Source organism: Ahaetulla prasina, chromosome 8 (assembly GCF_028640845.1).
Source record: "Ahaetulla prasina isolate Xishuangbanna chromosome 8, ASM2864084v1, whole genome shotgun sequence".
Lineage (NCBI taxonomy): Eukaryota > Metazoa > Chordata > Lepidosauria > Squamata > Colubridae > Ahaetulla > Ahaetulla prasina.
In genome coordinates, this window is record NC_080546.1 from 14,293,592 (window position 1) to 14,314,250 (window position 20,659).

Sequence of the window (20,659 nt, forward strand, 5' to 3'; positions counted from 1 at the left end):
CGGACCTGTTTCCGGCCTCCAGAGGGCCTCCGGAGCCTGGGTAGGCAGTTTTCATCCTCCCAGATGCTCGAGGAAAGCCTCGGAAGCCTGGGGAGAGCAAAAACCCACTCCCCCCCATGGTGCAGAAGCTGACTAGGCCACGCCCACCATGGCCACACCCACCCAGCAACCAGGCAGAGAACCCCTTGCTAAAATTTTTGAAGCCCACCCCTGACTTACAACATTGTACCCGAAGATAGTTTGAACACTCAGTTCTGGACAACAGCCTCACATGTTATTCCCATTTTTATTAAATAAGGCACAATTTGCTGAATTAAAAACCACACGCTGACATGGTATAAATTACGATCTGTAAATCACGATGCAAACCACAAAATGCTAAGCCCAAAGCAAGCAAGCCCTGCGGGAATCCTGCCAGTGGTGCAAATGGAGCTTCTACGGTGCAGAACTTTGCAGGAGATCTACCGAGGTCCTGAGAAGTTGAGGTCCTTCTTCACGTTTCCTGCTTCTCTCTGACCAACCTAGCGGAAAAGGACAGGGATTACATTGGGAAATTGCTCATTTTTTATTATTACCCAATCAACCCAATCTTCACAGATAGTTAAGTATTTGCAAACCTACCTAGAAAATCCCTAACTGCTTCCTCCTGTTGATATCTCTCTTGAGCTGGCAGAGGTTACAAGGGCAGCAGAAAGTGGTGGTGAGACAGTCTGAGCAGATCGACCCCTGAGGAGCAAAAAAAGAGAAAGAAATCACAATCCCGAATCCAGTTCTATGTTTTGAACGACGGTTTTACTGTACACAATAAAGCAGTATGAAGGCTGGCTCTGAGCTATATTTATCTGGAGATTTCCATCTTCCCTGTCGTAATCTTAGGTGTGACGGATGTTGTTTCTCAGTGAAACCTGCAGAAGACACAGTCCAACCTCATTAAACTGGACCGACCGTAAGACCAAGCAGCTGATAGGGGATGTAATAGAACAGCTTTCGAGTTAACACATCTCATAAATATTCCTGGAAGATGGACTGAGCAAGACGGAATGTGCTTGGAAGCTCTGAGATAAGCAAAGTACCACAACAGAAAGCAACACCTAGCAACTCTTGGCAGATAGCAAAAAGACCAAGCAGACCTGGACTAGGTTGGTTGAAAAATTGGTTGAGGAAACCCAAACAACATCTCAGAAGTCTTGGACATTTAACAGAATAACAGAGTTGGAAGGGACACTGGAGGTCTTCTAGTTCAACCCTCTGCTCAGGTGGGGAACACTATACCATTTCAGACAAATGGTTGCCCAATCTCAATAGAATAGAATAGAATAGAATAGAATAGAATTGGAAGGGACCTTGGAGGTCTTCTAGTCCAACCCCCTGCTTATGTGGGAAACCCTCTACCATTTCAGACAAATGGTTATCCAATCTCTTCTTAAAAGCTTCCAGTGTTGGAGCATCTACAACTTCAGGTGCTTTGGAAAATAGCTTGACTCCCTCTTCTTTGTGGCAGCCTCTCAAACATCGGGACACTGCTATCATGTCACCCCCAGTCTTTCTTTTCATTTGGATAATTTCCTAGCTGACTTTTCCCTCAGTATTCCCTCATTCAATTCCTACATGCAGATGACAGCAAGTGCACACCCCAATCAGATCAGCTAGCAAAAATTACTGCTGGATAACTGTTTCTTAAACATCAGCAAACATCACAAAGATATTGATAAAATGAAGCAAAAGGCAAAAAGAGGGAAAGAAACATGAACTATGAAGAGATTAACAGGTCAAAGTACTTGATATGTTATCAGATAATAGATAACTCTATTGATAAATACAAATGTATTCTCGAATACAGCCATCTGTCTGGAACCCGCACTGCATATCGGACATTAATACAATTGAATGTGTCCTGAAATGTTTCACAAGAAGAGTCCTCCGCTCTGCTCACAATAAAATACCTTATGCCACCAGACTCCAAATTTTGGGCTTAGACAACTTAGAACTACGCAGACGTCAGTCTGACCTAAGCATAGTACATAAAATTATCTACCACAACGTCCTACCTGTCAATGACAATTTCAGCTTCAACCACAACAATACACGAGCAAACAATAAATACAAACTCAAGGTAAACCGCTCCAAACTCGATTGCAGAAAATATGACTTCAGTAACAGAGTGGTCAATGCCTGGAATGCTCTACCTGACTCTGTAGTTTCTTCCCCAAACCCCCAAAACTTCAAGCTTAAACCGTCTACTGTTGACCTCACCTCATTCCTAAGAGGTCTGTAAGGGGTGTGCATAAGCGCACCCGCATGCCTACCGTCCCTGTCCTAATATTCCTTTTTTACTTTTACTTTGTCTGAGTCCCTTGGGAGATAGGGCGGTATATAAATACGATTAAATAAATAAATAAATAAATAAATAAAACTTTACCTTTTTTTACTGCATGAATCAAGAAGAGGGCCGTGAAAATATTTGCAGATCCCTCGCATCCTGGTCATAAACTGTTTCAACTCCTACCCTCAAAACGACGCTATAGAGCACTGCACACCAGAACAACTAGACACAAGAACAGTTTTTTCCCGAAGGCCATCACTCTGCTAAACAAATAATTCCCTCAACACTGTCAGACTATTTACTGAATCTGCACTACTATTAATCGTTTCATAGTTCCCATCATCAGTTCTTTCCACTTATGACTGTATGACTATAACTTGTTGCTGGCAATCCTTATGATTTATATTGATATATTGACCATCAATTGTGTTGTAAATGTTGTACCTTGATGAACGTATCTTTTTTTTTATGTACACTGAGAGCATATGCACCAAGACAAATTCCTTGTGTGTCCAATCACACTTGGCCAATAAAATTCTATTCTATTCTATTCTATTCTATTCTATTCTATTCTATTCTATTCTATTCTATTCTATTCTATTCTACTTACTCTTTTCATGTATCCAAATTGTGTTTATATGTTTTACCTGTTAATTATATATGATTGACAAATAAAATAAAAATTAAATTAAAAAATTCTCTTTTATTGGTACCAGTCTAAGAGTATTGGCTGTCCAGGCCATCTTTCTTAGGCTTTAAACAAATTTGAGCATTAGTCTATCAATCGGCTTGGTCTCTAGCATTTCCCATATGTCAACCACAGCCATTTTTCTCACTTTTAGAAGTGAGAAGTTATAATTTTCCATGTATCATATTCATAAAAGTAGCCACAGAAATCATTTGCAGCCTAGGAATCAGGTGGCACCTCAAAGATAAATAATGCATGCGTCATTAAATAAGCTGTTATGGATCAAAATACACTTCACTGTGTGGACAATGATCTACACAAATGCAAGCTTATTTTCTGGTTAGGTCTTATTTTGAGGAAAATACGGTACTAAATGCCTCCATCTGGCTGACGATCTTAACTGGGGTTTATTTTGGGGGTCAGGCTTATATTACGAGCATCCTGAAAAATCATGCTAGGACTTATTTTCCGGTTGGGTCTTATTTTCAGGGAAACAGGGTAGTAACATGTCGTTAAGTGAATTTGGCTTCCACCCATTGACTCTGCTTAGCAGAAGGTCGCAAAAGGGAATCCCGTGACCCCAGGACACTGCATCTGTCATAAATATGAGCCAGTTGCCACACGTATGAATTTTATTAATGTGACTGTGGAGATGTTGCAACGGTCGTAAGTGTGAAAAATGCCCATCATCAGTCACTTTTTTCCAGTGGCCATTGCAACTTTGAATGGTCACTAGATGAATGGTTGAAAGTCGAGGACGACCTGTATGTTTCTTTCTCTCGTTTTTCTTTTTCATTTTTCTTATTCATTTATCACTTTTCTTTTAGGCCTAAGCTTGTTTTGTTTTTACTTTTCAAGAAAAACTTGTACAGGGATTATTGAAGATGTATAAATATAATTAATGTAGGGTCGGGTCTGCCCAGTTACCATTTTAGAACAGTGGGGAGGGAGAAAGGAGGAGAGAGTAGGAGGTAGGAAAGAGGAGAAGAGGAAGGAAGAGGGGTAGAAGAGGGAGAAGGAAGGTGTAGGGTGGAGGGAGGAGAGGATGTAGATAAGAGAAGGAGAGGGAGGTCTGGAAAGTAAAAGAAGGTAGAAGAGGGAAGAGTGTTAAAAAGGGGGGTGGTGACTGGGCAAGCCCGACTAACTGTACATTGGATGAGCTGTTTGATATGATTGTAAAAATAAAACTTTTTTATGATAAAAAAAGAAAAACTTTAAAAAAAAAAATACAATTAATGGAAAAAAGAAGAAAAAGAGAAACATCATGACGATCAATGAATTTACCGGAATCCTATACAAAGTGCGATATCGTGTCCTCATGGCTACGGTAGGACCACAGGAACAACACTCGTCCATGTCTTTGGCAACGATACACCCCAGGCAACAGAGGCAGAAGGCTCCGCACAGACCTAGGGAAGCGATCAAAGAAAACTTATCTTTATAACCTCAAGCGAAAGCAATAGCAATCGCACTTAGACTTATACAGGGGTAGGCTGCTGGGGGTTCTCAGGGATTCGGAAGAACCTTTATTTATTTATTTATTTATTTATTTATTTATTTATTTATTTATTTATTTATTTATTTATTTATTTGTCATAATAAAATCATAAGCATCACACAAAAAGATTATATAGTATATAAACATATATATGAGGAAATATAAGGAAGTATAAGCATATATATATATATAAGAAAAAAACAATAGGACAGGAATGGTAGGCAAGTTTGTGCTCTTATGCTCTTATGCTAAGTTTCTGTGCAGTTCGGAGAACCCCCAAATCCCACTCCTGGCTGGCTCTGCCCACCCCGCCCTGCCCCACCCAGGAGTCCCCACATGACCCGTTTTTGGTGCAGGGTGTGCGTGGAGGCTCGGGGAGGGTGAAAAACGGGCCTACTGGAAGTTTGGGAAGGCCAGAAACGGGCCCATTTCCGGCCTCCAGAGAGCCTCCAGAGTCTGGGGAGAACGTTTTTACCATCCTAGAGCTCAAGGAAAACCTCCAGAGCCCAGGGAGGGCAAAAACGTTCCCCTCCACCATTGTGCAAGAGGCTGACTAGGCCATGCCCACCATGGCAACACCCACCCAGCAACCTGGCAGATATCCCCTTGCTAAAATTTTTGAAGCCCACCCCTGGACTTATATACTGCTTCACAGTACTGTACAGCCCTCTCTAAGCAGTTTACAGAGTCAGCCTATTGATCCCAACAATCTGGGTCCTCATTTTACCTACCTCGGAAGGATGAAAGGCTGAGTCAACCTTGAGCCTAGTGAGATTCGAACTGCCAAATTGCAAGGCAGCCGGCAGTCAACAGAAGTAGCCTGCAGTACTGCGCTCTAACCACTGCACCACCATGGTTCTGAGGAAAGCTTCCCTGCTTGTCCTTAGAATAAGAATTCTCCAAGCTGGTGCATTCCAGAAGGGTGGGGACTACAAAATATGCCGATATGTTTACTAGCTCTAGCCACGATGTCTCAGAATGGCAAGAATTATCATCCCCACCCTTCCGGAAGACTCAACATTGGAAAAGCTGTTTAGGAAGGCACATTTAAAGGAACAATAGACTTTCATAATAGCTTCCCGTAAGCCAGAAATTTCCAATTGCATTGTGTCACCGTTTTCTAGATCAGCAAGGTGTTTCTGACTTAGAGCTCTTGCTTATTAATATCTGGAATTATTACATGTTAGCAAGAGGTAGGTCACACTAATGGGTGTGTCGCTTCAGAATTCTTACATTGCAATCACCCAGGAGAAGATTTGCAAGGAAGTAACCTGCACTTCTTCATCAGGAGGATGGACACTACATCCATCTTAACATAACATAACATAACATAATAACAGAGGTGGAAGGGACCTTGGAGGTCTTCTAGTCCAACCCCCTGCCCAGGCAGGAAACCCTACATCATTTCAGACAAATGGCTATCCAACATTTTCTTAAAAATTTCCAGTGTTGGAGCATTCACAACTTCTGCAGGCAAATTGTTCCACTTATTGATTGTTCTAACTGTCAGGAAATTTCTCCTTAGTTCTAGGTTGCTTCTTTCCTTGATCAGTTTCCACTCATTGCTTCTTGTTCTACCCTCAGGTGCTTTGGAGAACAGCCCGACTCCCTCTTCTTTGTGGCAACCCCTGAGATATTGGAACACAGCTATCATGTCTCCTCTGGTCCTTCTTTTTATTAAACTACATACCCAGTTCCAGCAACCATTTTTCATATGTTTTAGCCTCCAGTCCCCTAATCATATTTGTTGCTCTTCTCTGCACTCTTTCTAGAATCATATCTTCTTACATAGTGACTAGGGCTATGATGGCGAACCTATGGCACGCGTGCCACAGCTGGCACACAGAGCCCTCTCTGCAGGCACGTGAGCTGGCGCCCAGCTCAGCTCCACCGCGCATGTGCGTGCGCCTCCCGCTGGACAGCTGTTTTTTGAGATGCACGGGGCACACGCAGGAGACGTGCGTGCATGCGCAGGGATCACACACGCATGCACAGGGGAAGGGAGGGGGTCGCGCGTGCATGCACGTGAGCGGGGGAGTGTGTGTCGTGCCCCCCCACGGCCCGTTTTTGGTCCCAGGAGGCTGCAGGGAGGCCTGCTAGGCACAAAATGGGGGGCAGGGGGTCATGTGTGCATACATGGGGGGAAGCGTGGGGGTCTGTGCATGCATGCGCTGGGGGCGTATTGCATTATGGGTGCCAGCACACGTGTGCGACGGCACGCACACACACATGCTTTCGGCACATGACGAGAAAAAGGTTAGCCATCACTGGACTAGGGAATTCTGGGAGTTAGGTTCACACATCTTAAAGTTTCCAAAGTTGAGAAACACTGTGAGAAGATGGATGGGCTCAGTGGCTATGGGTAGATTGTTGGAAGGACCTAGATGGAAGCATTTTGCCCTGGAGAAAATCTATTTATGTGGTTGCTAAGAACGGACGCTCTCTTCACAGGACATAATTAATCAATTTAACTTGTTCTGAGCTCCTGATTCCATCACACATTGACTGGAAATGAGTGTAGAAAGTCTTTGCTCAACAGCTGGATCAGCATTTAAAGGAAGAACAATTCAGGAACAAAGCTACCAAAGATAAACTCCATCACGTCAGGATTCACTCACAGATGTTACAGTCATCGCCGCAATCGCAGAGCTCGGTCTGCCACTCGAAACTCCTTGTGGTTCTGTGACTTTGTGGTTGAGTGACAATAGGTGACAACTCCATGGTACCACTTGTGGTGAGGTGCTCCAATCTACTGTGAAAAAGTAAAATCCATTAAAGATTTGCCGAAATACCATTGGGCATTTACTATGTCTCTTACAACCCAAATTTTCTGAATAAACTTAGTAGCTAGGATAGGGATGGGCAACCTGATATCCCGGGATTGAAAACTGGCCTCTGAGACCTTTATTTATGGCCCCTCTAGTGTACAACGTTTGCACAAAGGAGGTCTTAATGCCTCATCTCCCCATTTTTTAACATTTACATTTAACCATGGAGAGATTGATCATCCATCAGTATGCGGCATATAGTGATATATCTGTTGTGTCTGCGCCCCCCAAGCCGGGCCCCCTGCCAGAAAGTGACTTGGAAAGTGAGGAGGAAGGGCCATCAGGACTTACCTCGGGAGCACCGGCTTCCCTGGCTCAGCTCCAGGAGCCAGAGGCAGGCCAGGTGGAGGACATAACGAGGCCTCCGTCCCCTGATACTTCCCCCCCCAGGCCATGCCTCCAGACCCAGCTGATGGCAATCAGGCCTGGCTGGACCCTAGGTTTCATAGGCAGGAGAGGCAGGAACAACAGAAGCAGGGGTGTGGCAGGCCTAGGAAGTGCTAAGTCATGGAGCCACACCCCACAGGATATAAAACCAGCGAGGGCTGCTATGCCTCTTCGTAGCAGGCAAATCAACTGCTTACCTAGAGCTGAAGTACTGTTTGTTCCTGGGTGACTCATCGGCATCAAGGGAGATAACAGAGTCACTTGGCAGATGCTTGCTAGTTTGCTGCCAGAGCTGATAGTGCCGGCTAATTAAGCCATCGCTCGGACGGAGGCGAGGGGGGACAGAACAATATCTCTACCCAAGGCTGAGCAAGACAGGAAGGGAAGCTTTGACCCATTGCGTGAAGGTTTTGGGGAGATGTGTTGAAATAAAAGATATTTGCATGGAGTTACTGTTTGTCCAGGCAGTCCATGTCCGATGCCAGATTAGTTTAATCTGAGGCTGTAAATGAGGTACGCTCCTTTTGAAGGAGTCAATATGCAATCTGAGAATTCTCCCAGGGGTGAAATCTACTTACTTTCCCTACCGGTTCGGAAGTGCGTGCACGCATCACGTCCACGCGCAGACCTTCTGTCCATGGGCAAACTGTTCTGCGCATGTGCAGAGGGTAAAAAACAGGTTACTTTCTGGTTAAAGCCAGGAAGTAATGACAACTGGGTGAGTGGGCAGAGCCTCGCGCTGTTGTCGCTACCGATTCTCCGAACCACCCGCCGCCATCGCTACTGGTTCAGCCGAACTGGTCCAAACCGGTAGCATTTCACCCCTGAATTGCCCTGGATGCCCACAGACTCTTCAAATCTGGGACATAAACTGTTTCAACTCCTCCCCTCAGGACGGCGCTATAGGGCATTGCATGCCAAAACAACTAGAAACAAAGTGTTTTCCCTCGTGCCATCACTTTGCAGAACACCTAATTCCCACAGCACTGTCCTATATCTAAAGATGTTTACCCATGTAATAGGGCTGTATTACTATTATGCTTCTCATCTTTCCTACCTCCTTCTCCTACTGGTATCTTACGTTTATATTACTTTGTTATTAATTGTATGTAGGCTGAAAGCTTATGTATCAGAGACAAATTCCTTGTGTGTCCAATCACCCTTGGCCAATAAAGAATATTCTGTTCTGTTCTGTTCTGTTCTTTTCTGTTCTACCCTACCCTACCCTACTCTACCCTACTCTACTCTACCCTACACTACCCTACACTACCCTACTCTATTCTATTCTATTCTATTCTATTCTACCCTACCCTATTCTACCCTACCCTACCCTATTCTACTCTACTCTACTCTACTCTACCCTACCCTACCCTACTCTACTCTATTCTATTCTATTCTATTCTATTCTACCCTACCCTACCCTACCCTACACTACCCTACACTACTCTACTCTATTCTATTCTATTCTACCCTACCCTATTCTTCTCTGCCTACCCTGCCTACCCTACCTACCCTACCCTACCCTACCCTACTCTACTCTATTCTATTCTATTCTATTCTATTCTACCCTACCCTACCCTACCCTACACTACCCTACACTACTCTACTCTATTCTATTCTATTCTACCCTACCCTATTCTACTCTACCCTACCCTACCCTACCCTACCCTACCCTACCCTACCCTACCCTACCCTACCCTATTCTATTCTATTCTATTCTATTCTATTCTATTCTATTCTATTCTATTCTATTCTATTCTATTCTATTCTATTCTATTCTATTCATCACTCTTGCTAGTTAGAAGTCCTGTCCAAGAGAACAATGTTTCTCTCTTTCAATTGCTCTCTCTCCCTCCTTTCAAGATTCCAAGCCGTATGCAACAATTACAAGCCACACCAGTATTCAAATTAACTGTCCCCAGCAGGAACTGAATCGCACAAAATTCTACCACCATAAAATTGTAACACTGTAAAAGCAATCAAATGGGATATTATTTCATTTTCCACACCCTCTTTGGAATCACTCAGCCTTCCACCCAGTTTTGGCTGGAGTCTTTTCTGGAGCAAGATGTGCTGACCACAATGACTCATGCAGGTATCACCTTGCATTGGACTGTTATCATTTGCTCTATCTGGGACTGCCCTTGGAGGCTGCTTGGAAGTTGTACCTCGTGCAAAGTGTGTCTTTTCACAGGAGAAAGCTGTTCTAGCAGAATAGCATGAATGTTGTGTAAGCTGTACTAGCTGCTGGCTTGTTTCTGGGTCCAATTCAAAATGCTGGCTATAGAGCACTTTGAGTCCTTGTTATTTGCAAAACTATCTCATTTGTGTGGAATTTATTTGCAAGATGAGAAGATATATGGAAGACTATGCTCCTTCTCTGACCATCTGAAGTGCGTGTGGTAGACATTGGACATGTAGAAGACAAGTAGAGCCATTTTCAAATAAAACCACATCCTTCAAGATGATGGAAAGCACAAGAAAGCTGCAAAGAACCCTAAAAGGATTTATTTAAATTCTATCTGATCATCATTTGATCTGATAACTTGTAACTCAACCTTTGGAACTTTGTTGATGAAAGACTTTGACTTGACCATGTCTCAGTTTGGTCTAAATTGGGGTAGGCAACTTGTTGTTGTTAGTTGCGGAGTCTTGTCCGACCCATCGCGACCCCATGGACAATGTTCCTCCAGGCCTTCCTGTCCTCTACCATCCTCTGGAGTCCATTTAAGCTCATGCCGACTGCTTCGTGTATCCATCCAGCCATCTCGTTCTCTGCCGTCTCCTTCTTCTTTTGCCCTCAATTGTTCCCAGCATTAGGCTCTTCTCCAGTGAGTCCTTCCTTCTCATTAGGTGGCCAAAGTATTTGAGTTTCATCTTCAGGATCTGGCCTTCTAAAGAACAGTCGGGATTGACCTCCTCTAGGACTGACCGGTTTGATCACCTTGCAGTCCAAGGGACTCGTAGGAGTCTTCTCCATCACCATAGTTCAAAGGCCTCAATTCTTTGGCGCCCAGCCTTCCTTACGGTCCAACTTTCACAGCCATATATTGCAACTGGGAAAACCATAGCCTTGACTATATGCACTTTTGTTGGCAGGTTGATGTCTCTGCTTTTTAGTACGCTGTCTAGATTTGCCATAGCTTTCCTCCCCAGGAGCAAGCATCTTTTAATTTCTTGGCTACAGTCCCAGTGTGCGGTGATCTTGGAGCCCAGGAAAATAAAATCTGTCACTATCTCCATTTCTTCCCCATCTTTGGCAACTTTAACATAACATAACATAACATCAGAGTTGGAAGGGACCTTGGAGGCCTTCTAGTCCAACCCCCTGCCCAGGCAGGAAACCCTATACCATCTCAGTCAGATGGTTATCCAACATTTTCTTAAAAATTTCCAGTGTTGGAGCATTCACAACTTCTGAAGGCAAGTCGTTCCACTTATTAATTGTTCTAACTGTCAGGAAATTTCTCCTTAGTTCTAAGTTGCTTCTTTCTTTGATCAGTTTCCACCCATTGTTTCTTGTTCTACCCTCAGGTGCTTTGGTGAACAGCCTGACTCCCTCTTCTTTGTGGCAGCCCCTGAGATATTGGAACACAGCTATCATGTCTCCCCTAGTCCTTCTTTTTGTTAAACTAGACATACCCAGTTCCTGCAACCGTTCTTCATATGTTTTAGCCTCCAGTCCCCTAATCATCTTTGTTGCTCTTCTCTGCACTCTTTCTAGAGTCTCAACATCTTGTTGAGACTCAACATCAACTTTAAGATTGTTCAATTCCCAGCATTCCAGCCATGCTGGCTCAGGAATTCTGGGAGTAGAAGTCCACAAGTCATAAAGTTACCATAATTACCTAACTATCTGATCTCTGTTGACTTTTGTTGCTAGATAATTCAATTACTTCTTTTCCCCTGGTCTTTGAAAGGATAGGACCTTCCTCAGCTTGAGTTATTGGCTAGCATGGCCAAAGAGAATTGCATCCCTAACCTATGTGGAGATTCACCATATTAATTCTTCCTATCGTGACTTTAGGAATAGAAGAGGATTCCCCTTGGTGAAAGTGTTATCAATTAGCATGCAGGCTATGTTTTTCTTTATCACTAAAATAATTTGAACTTTCTTGACTTACTTCTAGAACTATTCTTCGGGTCACAGCCTCTGTCTTCGATATGGCTAAGTAAGAAAAACCAACTTCTTCATCTGAGTTCCTAATTTTCTTCCACGTTTCTGCTTTTTTTTAAGAAATGCTTTCTATTTTGTTGTTTATGTTGAGGAGCACAGGACCTCCTGAAGAACTCGTGGGTTTCCACGTGAAAATGCAAAAAGCGCTTAGCTTTACTGGAAATCTTATGAAGTAGGCTGAGTCAGGGAACAATCCCAATACTTCTTTGGTCCTAGAAGTTCTTCTAAAAGATTGGAACAGCAAATAGCTACTCCAAATCCTTTCATGGAAGAATCCTTGATTTTCTCCATGGAATTCTAGCGTTTTCCAGGGTGCAGGATGAAAATGACTATGGGTAGCTGGTTGCATGATAATTGTTGTTTAGTTGCTAAGTTATGTCCTTGTGACCCAATGGATCACAGCACACCAATGCCCCCCCCCACAATCCTCTACTGTCTCCCAGAGTTTGCCAAACCCATGTTCACTATGTCAATGACACTCTCTAACCATTTCCTCTTTTCCTGTCCTTTTCTCCTTTTGCTTTTCATCTTTCCCAACACCAAGGTCTTTTCCAACGAGTCCTCTCTTCCCATTTGGAAGCCAAAGCATTTGAGCATCAGCTTCTGTTGCATGGTAGATATTCATCTCATGTAAGCCTTACAACATCTTCGGCGTCTTCAAAATATAGCAGTGCTGTCATTCTTGCTTGGTCTGAAAAGCCATTGAAAAGTTCCTCCAAAGCTGGCTCGGGGCCACATATTTTATTTATTTATTTGATTTGATTTGTCAAACATGTATAAGAAAGCAGATATAAGTATAAACATGATTATAAATACAGAAAATGGATACGAATAAATGGGGAGAGTAGGACAGGGACGGTAGGCACGCTGGTGGTCTTATGCACGCCCCTTACAGACCTCTTAGGAATGGGGTGAGGTCAACAGTAGACAGTCTAAAGTTAAAGTTTTGGGGGTTTGGGGAAGAAATCACAGAGTCAGGTAGTGCATTCCAGGCATTTATTTATTTATTTATTTATTTTATTAAATTTTTATACCGCCCTTCTCCCGAAGGACTCAGTACAGCCAGAATAAAATACAAGATATATACAATTAAAACGAATTAAAATATAACAATTACTAAATGGCTGATCGTTAAAAATGAATTTAAAATTTAAAATATTAATAAAACCCCAATTTAAAATCAAACTATTTATGCCAATCCCGCTTGAATAAATAAATATGTTTTTGGCTCACGACGGAAAGTCCGAAGATCAGGCACTTGACGTAGGCCAGGGGGGAGTTCATTCCAGAGCGTCGATGCTCCCACAGAGAAGGCCCTACTCCTGGGGGCCGCCAGCCGACATTGTTTGGCGAACGGCACCCTGAGGAGACCCTCTCTGTGAGAGCGTACGGGTCGGTGGGAGGCCTAAGGTAACAGCAGGCGGTCTCGTAAGTAGCCGGGTCCTAAGCCATTGACCATTCTGTTGCTGAAGTTGTATTTTCTGCAATTGAGTTTGGAGCCGTTTACCTTAAGTTTGAATCTATTGTGTGCTTGTGTGTTATTGCAGTTGAAGCTGAAGTATTCATTGACAGGACATTGTAGCAGATAAGTTTGTGTACTACGCTTAGGTCAGACCGAAGACGGCATAGTTCTAAGTTGTCTAAGCCCAAAATTTCAAGCCTGGTGGCATAAGGTATTCTGTTGTGAGCAGAGGAGTGGAGGACTCTTCTCATGAAATACCTCTAGATATCCATCAGTCTACTGAATTGGACAACTTTGAGTGTTATAGTCCAAACCATCAGGTAGTCACCAGATTGGGGAAGACTCTTGCTGCTGATTGTAGTTGTGCAGCTCCTGATTTGCGTCATTTCATTTACTTTGGCATTGGATTTTACTGTGCAATATATTGAGTAAGTGTGACTATTACAGGATATTTGGTCTGTTTCCAGCTACTGTATTGATGACCCTGAGCTTCTGGGATGCCATAGTCCAGGGGTCTCCAACCTTGGCAACTTTAGGACTTGTGGACTTCAACTCCCAGAATTCCTCAACCAGTGCATGCTGGCTGAGGAATTCTGGGAGTTGAAGTCCATAAATCCTAAAGTTGCCAAGGTTGGAGACCTCTGCTAGAGCCAATAGCTGCAGGGGGTGAAATTCTTTTTCCTTGTCAGAAAGAGATGAAGGGTAAGATTTTTTTTTTTTTTTAAATCTAACAGTTGTCTGTTGAGTCATTGCTGGTTAACAGAAAAACATCAACTCTAATTTTTTAAAACTATCACTTCCCAGTGAAAGTGGGGGGAAAAGCAGTAGGAATGACATTTCAAGGATGGGACCAAGATCTGTTCTATGTTTTTTTTTCCTCTTGGGAAGAATGGAATTATTCTCTACCATCATATTTATGTAGATTGAAAAAAAAATTGGTGTACTGAACTGCATTTAAATACATTTTACTAAATTACTTCTTGAGGGCAAGACTCTTGAGTGCTGACAACATAAAAAAAATATTCTGAACTTTTGCTTTTCTGACAGCAGATTGACAGCTTTGGACTGCGTGACTGCTTTACATTTCTTCATTTTTATTTTCAGAATTACATTAAGCTTTTGGAATAGTTTTCTTGGCTTCTTTTGCTTATCTTCGTGTCTTTTTTTTTCCTTCCCGAGACTTACAACTGCATTTATTACTCTTTATTTAGAAACACCTACTCATGCAGATGTCCTTTCCTGCTGTGAAGTTCTGCTTATCACAGCTTTGACCTCATTAAAATCTTCTTTAAGAACAGCGCCCTGTCTTTAAAGAATTCAATTGTGATGCAAGGGCAAAGTACCCATGGATCTTTTGATTGCCCTCTTACTCATGATGCAAACAGAGTTAGGAATCAATCAAGGAGAATATTCATAGTTCAGGGTTGAAGTGAGGTCTATGGTGCTTTCTGAGTTTGGTTGTTCCTTTGCAGACATTTCATTACCAAATTAGGTAACATCATCAGTGCTAATAAATTAGGGTTTGCTCCCAATTTATAGTATAGGTTAGAAGTTTCTCTATTATTTTTCCAAGATAATACAGGAGAGAAAAGTTGTTTGAATAGTCCAATGTATCTATACTTCCAGAGTAAGTCCTTCATTAACTTCAAACTCATCTTAAAAATGAAGTTTTACTCCAAAACTGGTTATCTTATTGGCAGCCTGTGCTGTTCTGGTGGACACATCTTAATTTTTTCCCTTAACATTTACCTCAAAAGCAACCGCAACACTAAACTTTTACTTCCACTTCTTAAAGGAAATAAGGCTATCAATGTGTTGCAGCGTTTGGTGCCTCATAGTTGAGGTATAGTGAGTGCAATTTTTTTTTTAACTACAGGAGAATATATTTTAGTAGGTAATTAATATATGAACTGTTGGGTGGAATTTTTGGGAACAAATGGTGGACTGAAGACAGGTCTGAAGAATGAAGAGCCAGTGAGAAGTGAATTCATCTCTGATCAGTGAAGGGACTCGAGATCACCCACAAGTGCTCCAGAATCCAGACGTTTGCTGCTCATGAAGAGACCACAAAATAGTGATCACCAGAATGTTTTAATGTTCTGGGGAAAAGGGGACTAGCCATTTTGCTCAAACCTTGATGAATGCCTTTGAAAGGACACTAAATGTGTATATTTCTTTTTCTAATCGCTTTCAGAAATTGCTTTTTGGTTATTTGCATCTACAGGTTTTACAGCACTGAGTGTGTTTCTCTCAATCCTTAGCCAAAGAAGTTTTAACTGCAAGTTTAAGAACTTTTTTGTTTTGTTTTGTTAAACAGCAGAAGGCTAATAAAACTTTGTTTTTGGAAAGTTACAAATAGACTAAAGATCCAGATCAATTTGCAATAATATTTTGGGATTAATTGTAAAGAATTCTTCTCGTGAGAAAATGGATTTGTTTTTAATTCTTTTAAATCAGCGCTGATCTAATCTTTTAGATGAGCACTGATCGTTGATAACTGCACTTGTTGGCTAATTGAACATCTGTAAGCAAACAACCAAGAGGTCATTGACTCTGCAGTTCAACCCTGAGCTACAGGTATTCCCTATTTGGTCTTTCTGTTTGAAGGACATGTTCCACAAAATTAGCACCTTGCTTGCAGTCTTCCATTTGATGATGGAATTCCCATTACATTTCTATTAAAATTATCTTCTGTGTTTCTAAATCCACACCCATGCATTTAAAATAGCTTATGGAGATTTAATGCAGACCTTGCTTTTGTTGCTCTGGTTTCTTCCTAATGACTTTTCTTTTCTTTTCAAGGGATGATGGTAAATGTTCCCCATCCTACGCTCTCATCAATCGCGCCACACAGAAATTGCCAGTCAGACAGCAACGAACACATTTAATTCCCACTGATTTCAACAGAGGGTTAAGAAGACACTTTTTAGCATGCTGAAATCAGGGCGAATTAAATAGCAATAGCACTTAGACTTATATACCACTCCATAGTGCTTTTACAGCTCTCTCTAAGCGGTTGACAGAGTCAGTCTCTTGCCCTCAACAATCTGGGTCCTCATTTTATCAACCTCGGAAGGATGGAAGGCTGAGTCAACCTTGAGCCAGTGAGATTTGAACTGCCGAACTGCAGCTAGCAATCAGCTGAAGTAGCCTGCAGTATTGCACTCTAACTACTGCCCCACCCCTGCTCTTAAAGCACTTAATGTCAATCCCAAAGGTGCTTTTTCAAAAGGCAACTGGACTTTGTTTTTCCTTGAAGACGTTTCTCATCCAAGAAGCTTCTTCAGCTCTGACTGGATGGTGGGGAATGGAAAGATTTATACTCCTTGCAGACAGCTGGCCATTTGCATTCTTTGTGTAAATCTTTCCATTCCCCACCATCCAGTCAGAGCTGAAGAAGCTTCTTGAATGAGAAGCGAAACATCCTCGAAGACGTTTCACTTCTCATCCAAGAAGCTTCTTCAGTTCTGACTGAATGGTGGAGGAGGGAAGGATTTATATTCTTTGCAATCATCTGGCCGTCTAAAACCACGATCTGGATGACTGAGAATCTCCACTGAGACTTAAGGTCAGTCATTTGTAGTTATAAAATTACCTTTGTTTACAGTTTCTGGAACTTGGTGTGGGATTTTGAGGTGGAAAACATGACAACTGTACTGTAAATCCTAAAATAAACTCGAAATATATTCCTGCATGAATTCTCACGCATCTTACTTCTCACCCCAGAATAAAAATAGAAAAACCACACACCTCTTTGTCTACCTCAGGGGCAGCGGTGAAATACAGCCGGATCTATCCGGCTCATGCATACCGGTAGCACCAGCAATGGGAGGTTCCGCCCACCCTGGACAGGTTTATGTCCTGTTTTTGACCCTCTGAGCATGCGCAGAAGAGCGCACTCCCATTCCTGAACCAGTAGCAAAGGTAAATGGATTTCACCGCTGCTCAGGGGTGTCAAACTCGATTTCATTGAGGGCTGCATCAGGGTTGTGTTTGACCTCGGTGTGTGTGTGTGTGTGTGTGTGTGGCTAGGGTGGGCATGGCCAGCTTGTAGGGGGGCGCTGGTGGAGGCCTGAGCGCTCTGCCAGCAAGAATGGTCTCTCAAGCTCCGTTTTTGACCACGACAGCCTCCTGCAGCCCTCTGCAAGTGAAAACGGACTTTGGGACGGTCATGCGTGGCCCTCACGAGCTCTGTTTTCGCTGGCAGAGGCACCACGGGCCAGTTCTTCGCTGTTTCCAGGGCGGCCCAACGGGCCAGTTCTAATCACCTCGCGGGCCGGATTTGGCCGCAGGGCCTTGAGTTTGACACCTCTGACGTACATAGTGTAGCCTTGTCTGTTTTGCACCATTGATCTAACTGCTGTGGTTGCTGCTTGGAATTCCTCTCCCAATGTACTGGGTGACAGCCCCAGGCAGCAAAATCCTGTCCACCTCAAGACTAAGCAATTTTATGAAAGAAGCCCAAGAAAGCCGGCATGTAAGTTCGCTCAACTGTTTAGATGCCAGGAAGCTCAACACAATTCACAGGTGAAGCAATGCTGATACGTGTTTTGTCCCCACGGTAAACTTCAGAGCTAGTTATTATTAGAAGTTCAAACTCAAGTAGATAAGCCCCAGTTTCTGCCTACACTCTTTCCTCTTGTTCTCACCGGCAAGATTAAAGGCTCAGCTTCAGATCATGAAGCAAAACTGGAAGGACAGATAGTCAGGGCATTGAAGCAAGCTTACCAGCTTTTAAACAAGTCCCCGTAAAATCTAGCATCTATCGTTTTCTAAGTGCACCAAAGATTTGAATTCAGAGCCGTTAAATCATACATGTGATACTCCCCCCTAAAATATCCTTTCTGCAGGCTTCTATCAACATTTTTGTTTTCAATATACAGGAAAGTTCTTTTTAATGCGACTGTATTTAAATATAGACTCTTTCTTGTTTCCGTAGCACAAAGTGCAAAAATTCAGAATTTGGATATTTGCGTCAGCTGAGTGTAGAGTCTAACAGTAACAGAGTTGGAAGGGACCTTGGAGGTCTTCTAGTCCCACCCCCTGCTCAATGCAGGAGACCTGTACTAGGGATTCAAACCTCCAAACAGCCGACCTTTCTGATCGACAAGCTTGATGTCTTAGCCACTGATCTTTTACGTACATAGGCAATCGTTCAAGATCACAAAGATAAAATAATTTTATACACTTTCCTATATTTGGGACAAATTCATCTTCTGATGCCCATTTGGAATACAGAAGATTAAAGATACAACTCAATAACAACGAAAAATGTCTTTGCTAATGTTGAAAGAATTAGCCATAATTCTTAGCCAGTTCATTCATTTACGGAGCCCAAGACTGAAAGCCCATAAGCACTAACCTGGAAATAGACCTCACGAAATATGGTTTCCTTCTAATTAAACCTAAGATTAATGTAAAATATCTCAAAATAAGCTTTATTCAGGATTGTGTGTTAAGAATGATCAACAAGTCAATTTAAAGTCTTGAAGCTTGTTGTCTAGAGCTAATTTTCTGGTGGAATCTTCCATCAACCTGCCCTGCCTTTTAATTCACTGTTTTAAGTTAAAGATCACCTGGTTAGCATTTACCTAAATAAATTTAGAATTTTTTGAGTAATCAACTGAAAAAAAAACAACCCTTTACACATACCTTTCTGTTGTATTATCCCTCAAGGAGAAGTTTCTTTCTCTAAAGACAAGCTAATATGTCTCATGCACATGAAAAAAGCCAAGGTCTTTTGATGTGATGCTAAATCATGGAACACTGCTTATATCTGGGGAAGATAATTGATGGTTACTTTAATTGATCTTAACCTGATAATGTGCAAAAACAGTCATTAGTCTTGCATGACAAAATAGTAAATTAGATGTTGAGGTGACTCTCCCTTGCATAATGACAAAAATGGAATGGGCTAGTGTCACACTCAGTATGGTATTGCACACCAGCAATAATTGTGTTCCTATATTTAGAGATGTTTATCCTGCTGTTCTGCTATTGGGGGGAAAATCTAACTTTAAATTACCATATTGCTTGGAGTATAAGATGCTCGGGAGTATAATTGGGGACGGTGGGTGGGCGGGGCTTCAACAGTATTCGGTGTATAAGACACACCGCAATTTTCACTCACTTTTAGGCGGAGGAAAGTGTGTCTTATACTCCAAAAAGTACAGTAATTTAATCTGATAAATTAAATGTTAAAATACATTGGTACGATTAATCTGTTTTTAAATGCCCTGAAATAAAAAATAGAAGTACACAAAACTATTCCCGCTTCCTGCAGAAATATAATCGACACGTTCTCAGCAGCTGACTTAAGAATATGGGTCAGCGTTGCTAAAATCTAGACAAGTTACTTAATGATACTAAACTATTGAATGCCCACAGATGGGAAAACAACAATGCTTTATTGTTCTTGTAGAATGAACAATGGATCTCCGCAGGGTTTGGTCAAAGAAGTCAGCTGTAATGGTACAATAGAAATTCTGTTAGACATACACCTAACACTCTCCCTAATTGAATGCTGATTAATATAACAATTTTAATTTCCCACCCCTTACAAAATAGGCCAAAAGAATTTGAAGCTATTCAACTACTAAATCTATTGTTAGCCTGCCGTCTATATACCACATTAATAACAAAACATCTGAAGGCAGGACAAGAAGCAATGGATGGAAACTAACCAAGGAGAGAAGCAACCTAGAACTAAGGAGAAATTTCCTGATGGTTAGAACGATTAATCAGTGGAACAACTTGCCTCCAGAAGTTGTGAATGCTCCAACATTGGAAGTTTTTAAGAAGAGGTTGGACAACCATTTGTCTGAAATGGTATAGGGCAGGGGTGTCAAACTCAATGAAATCGAGTTTGACACCCTTGGTATAGGGTTTCCTGCCTAAGCAGGAGGTTGGACTACAAGACCTCTAAGATCCCTTCCAACTCATTCTATTCTATTCTTTTATTATTATTATTTAGAAAAATTTTATTGGTTTTAAAAACAAACAGAAACAATGGACATTGCTCTACGTCTCTGGTTTCTAACATTTACGTCAAGTTCAAGTTACTATATCATATATTCCTCAGTCTATGTACAAATTTACATATCTCCCAATTCCTTATATATCAAGTATATACTATATTACTACTACACCTATAACTATATACGTATTTAATAAATCTATTATACCCTCACAAGTACAATATACGTTGATGTATACATCTCCATTCATTGTTTTTGGCATTTTCCCTCCTATCGAGCCAGTCATAGAATTTACTCCAGTCCAGACCTCATAGTACCT

At 42.0% G+C, this 20,659-nt stretch overlaps 1 protein-coding gene across 4 annotated transcripts; it reads right to left on the reverse strand.

Moving 5' to 3' along the window:
• Positions 1 to 267: 267 nt before the first annotated feature.
• LOC131203246 (placenta-specific gene 8 protein-like) lies at positions 268 to 19,141 on the reverse strand. 4 transcript variants are annotated; one of them, XM_058193245.1, is made up of 6 exons: positions 19,016 to 19,120; positions 8,303 to 8,375; positions 7,128 to 7,258; positions 4,296 to 4,420; positions 622 to 726; positions 268 to 521 (listed from the first exon to the last, which is right to left on the reverse strand). In XM_058193245.1, the coding sequence occupies exons 3-5, from the start codon at positions 7,228 to 7,230 to the stop codon at positions 622 to 624; spliced, it is 333 nt and encodes a 110-aa protein (XP_058049228.1). In that variant the 5' UTR covers positions 7,231 to 7,258; positions 8,303 to 8,375; positions 19,016 to 19,120; the 3' UTR covers positions 268 to 521. The 4 variants fall into 4 exon arrangements, with proteins under 4 accessions (XP_058049228.1, XP_058049224.1, XP_058049226.1 ...); XM_058193241.1 differs by having other exon boundaries at positions 7,128 to 7,261; XM_058193243.1 differs by lacking the exon at positions 8,303 to 8,375 and having other exon boundaries at positions 7,128 to 7,261; positions 19,016 to 19,141.
• Positions 19,142 to 20,659: the final 1,518 nt, after the last annotated feature.

Excerpts from the sequence above, each read along its gene's own strand:
- LOC131203246 (XM_058193243.1), bottom strand. The coding sequence starts at position 7,230 with ATGGAGTTGTCACCTATTGTCACTCAACCACAAAGTCACAGAACCACA. Across the intron at positions 4,421-7,127 it reads CGGCGATGACTGTAACATCT|GTCTGTGCGGAGCCTTCTGC; the intron begins GTGAGTGAATCC and ends TCGCTTCCCTAG. Across the intron at positions 727-4,295 it reads GCACTTTGTATAGGATTCCG|GGGTCGATCTGCTCAGACTG; the intron begins GTAAATTCATTG and ends TTTGCTCCTCAG.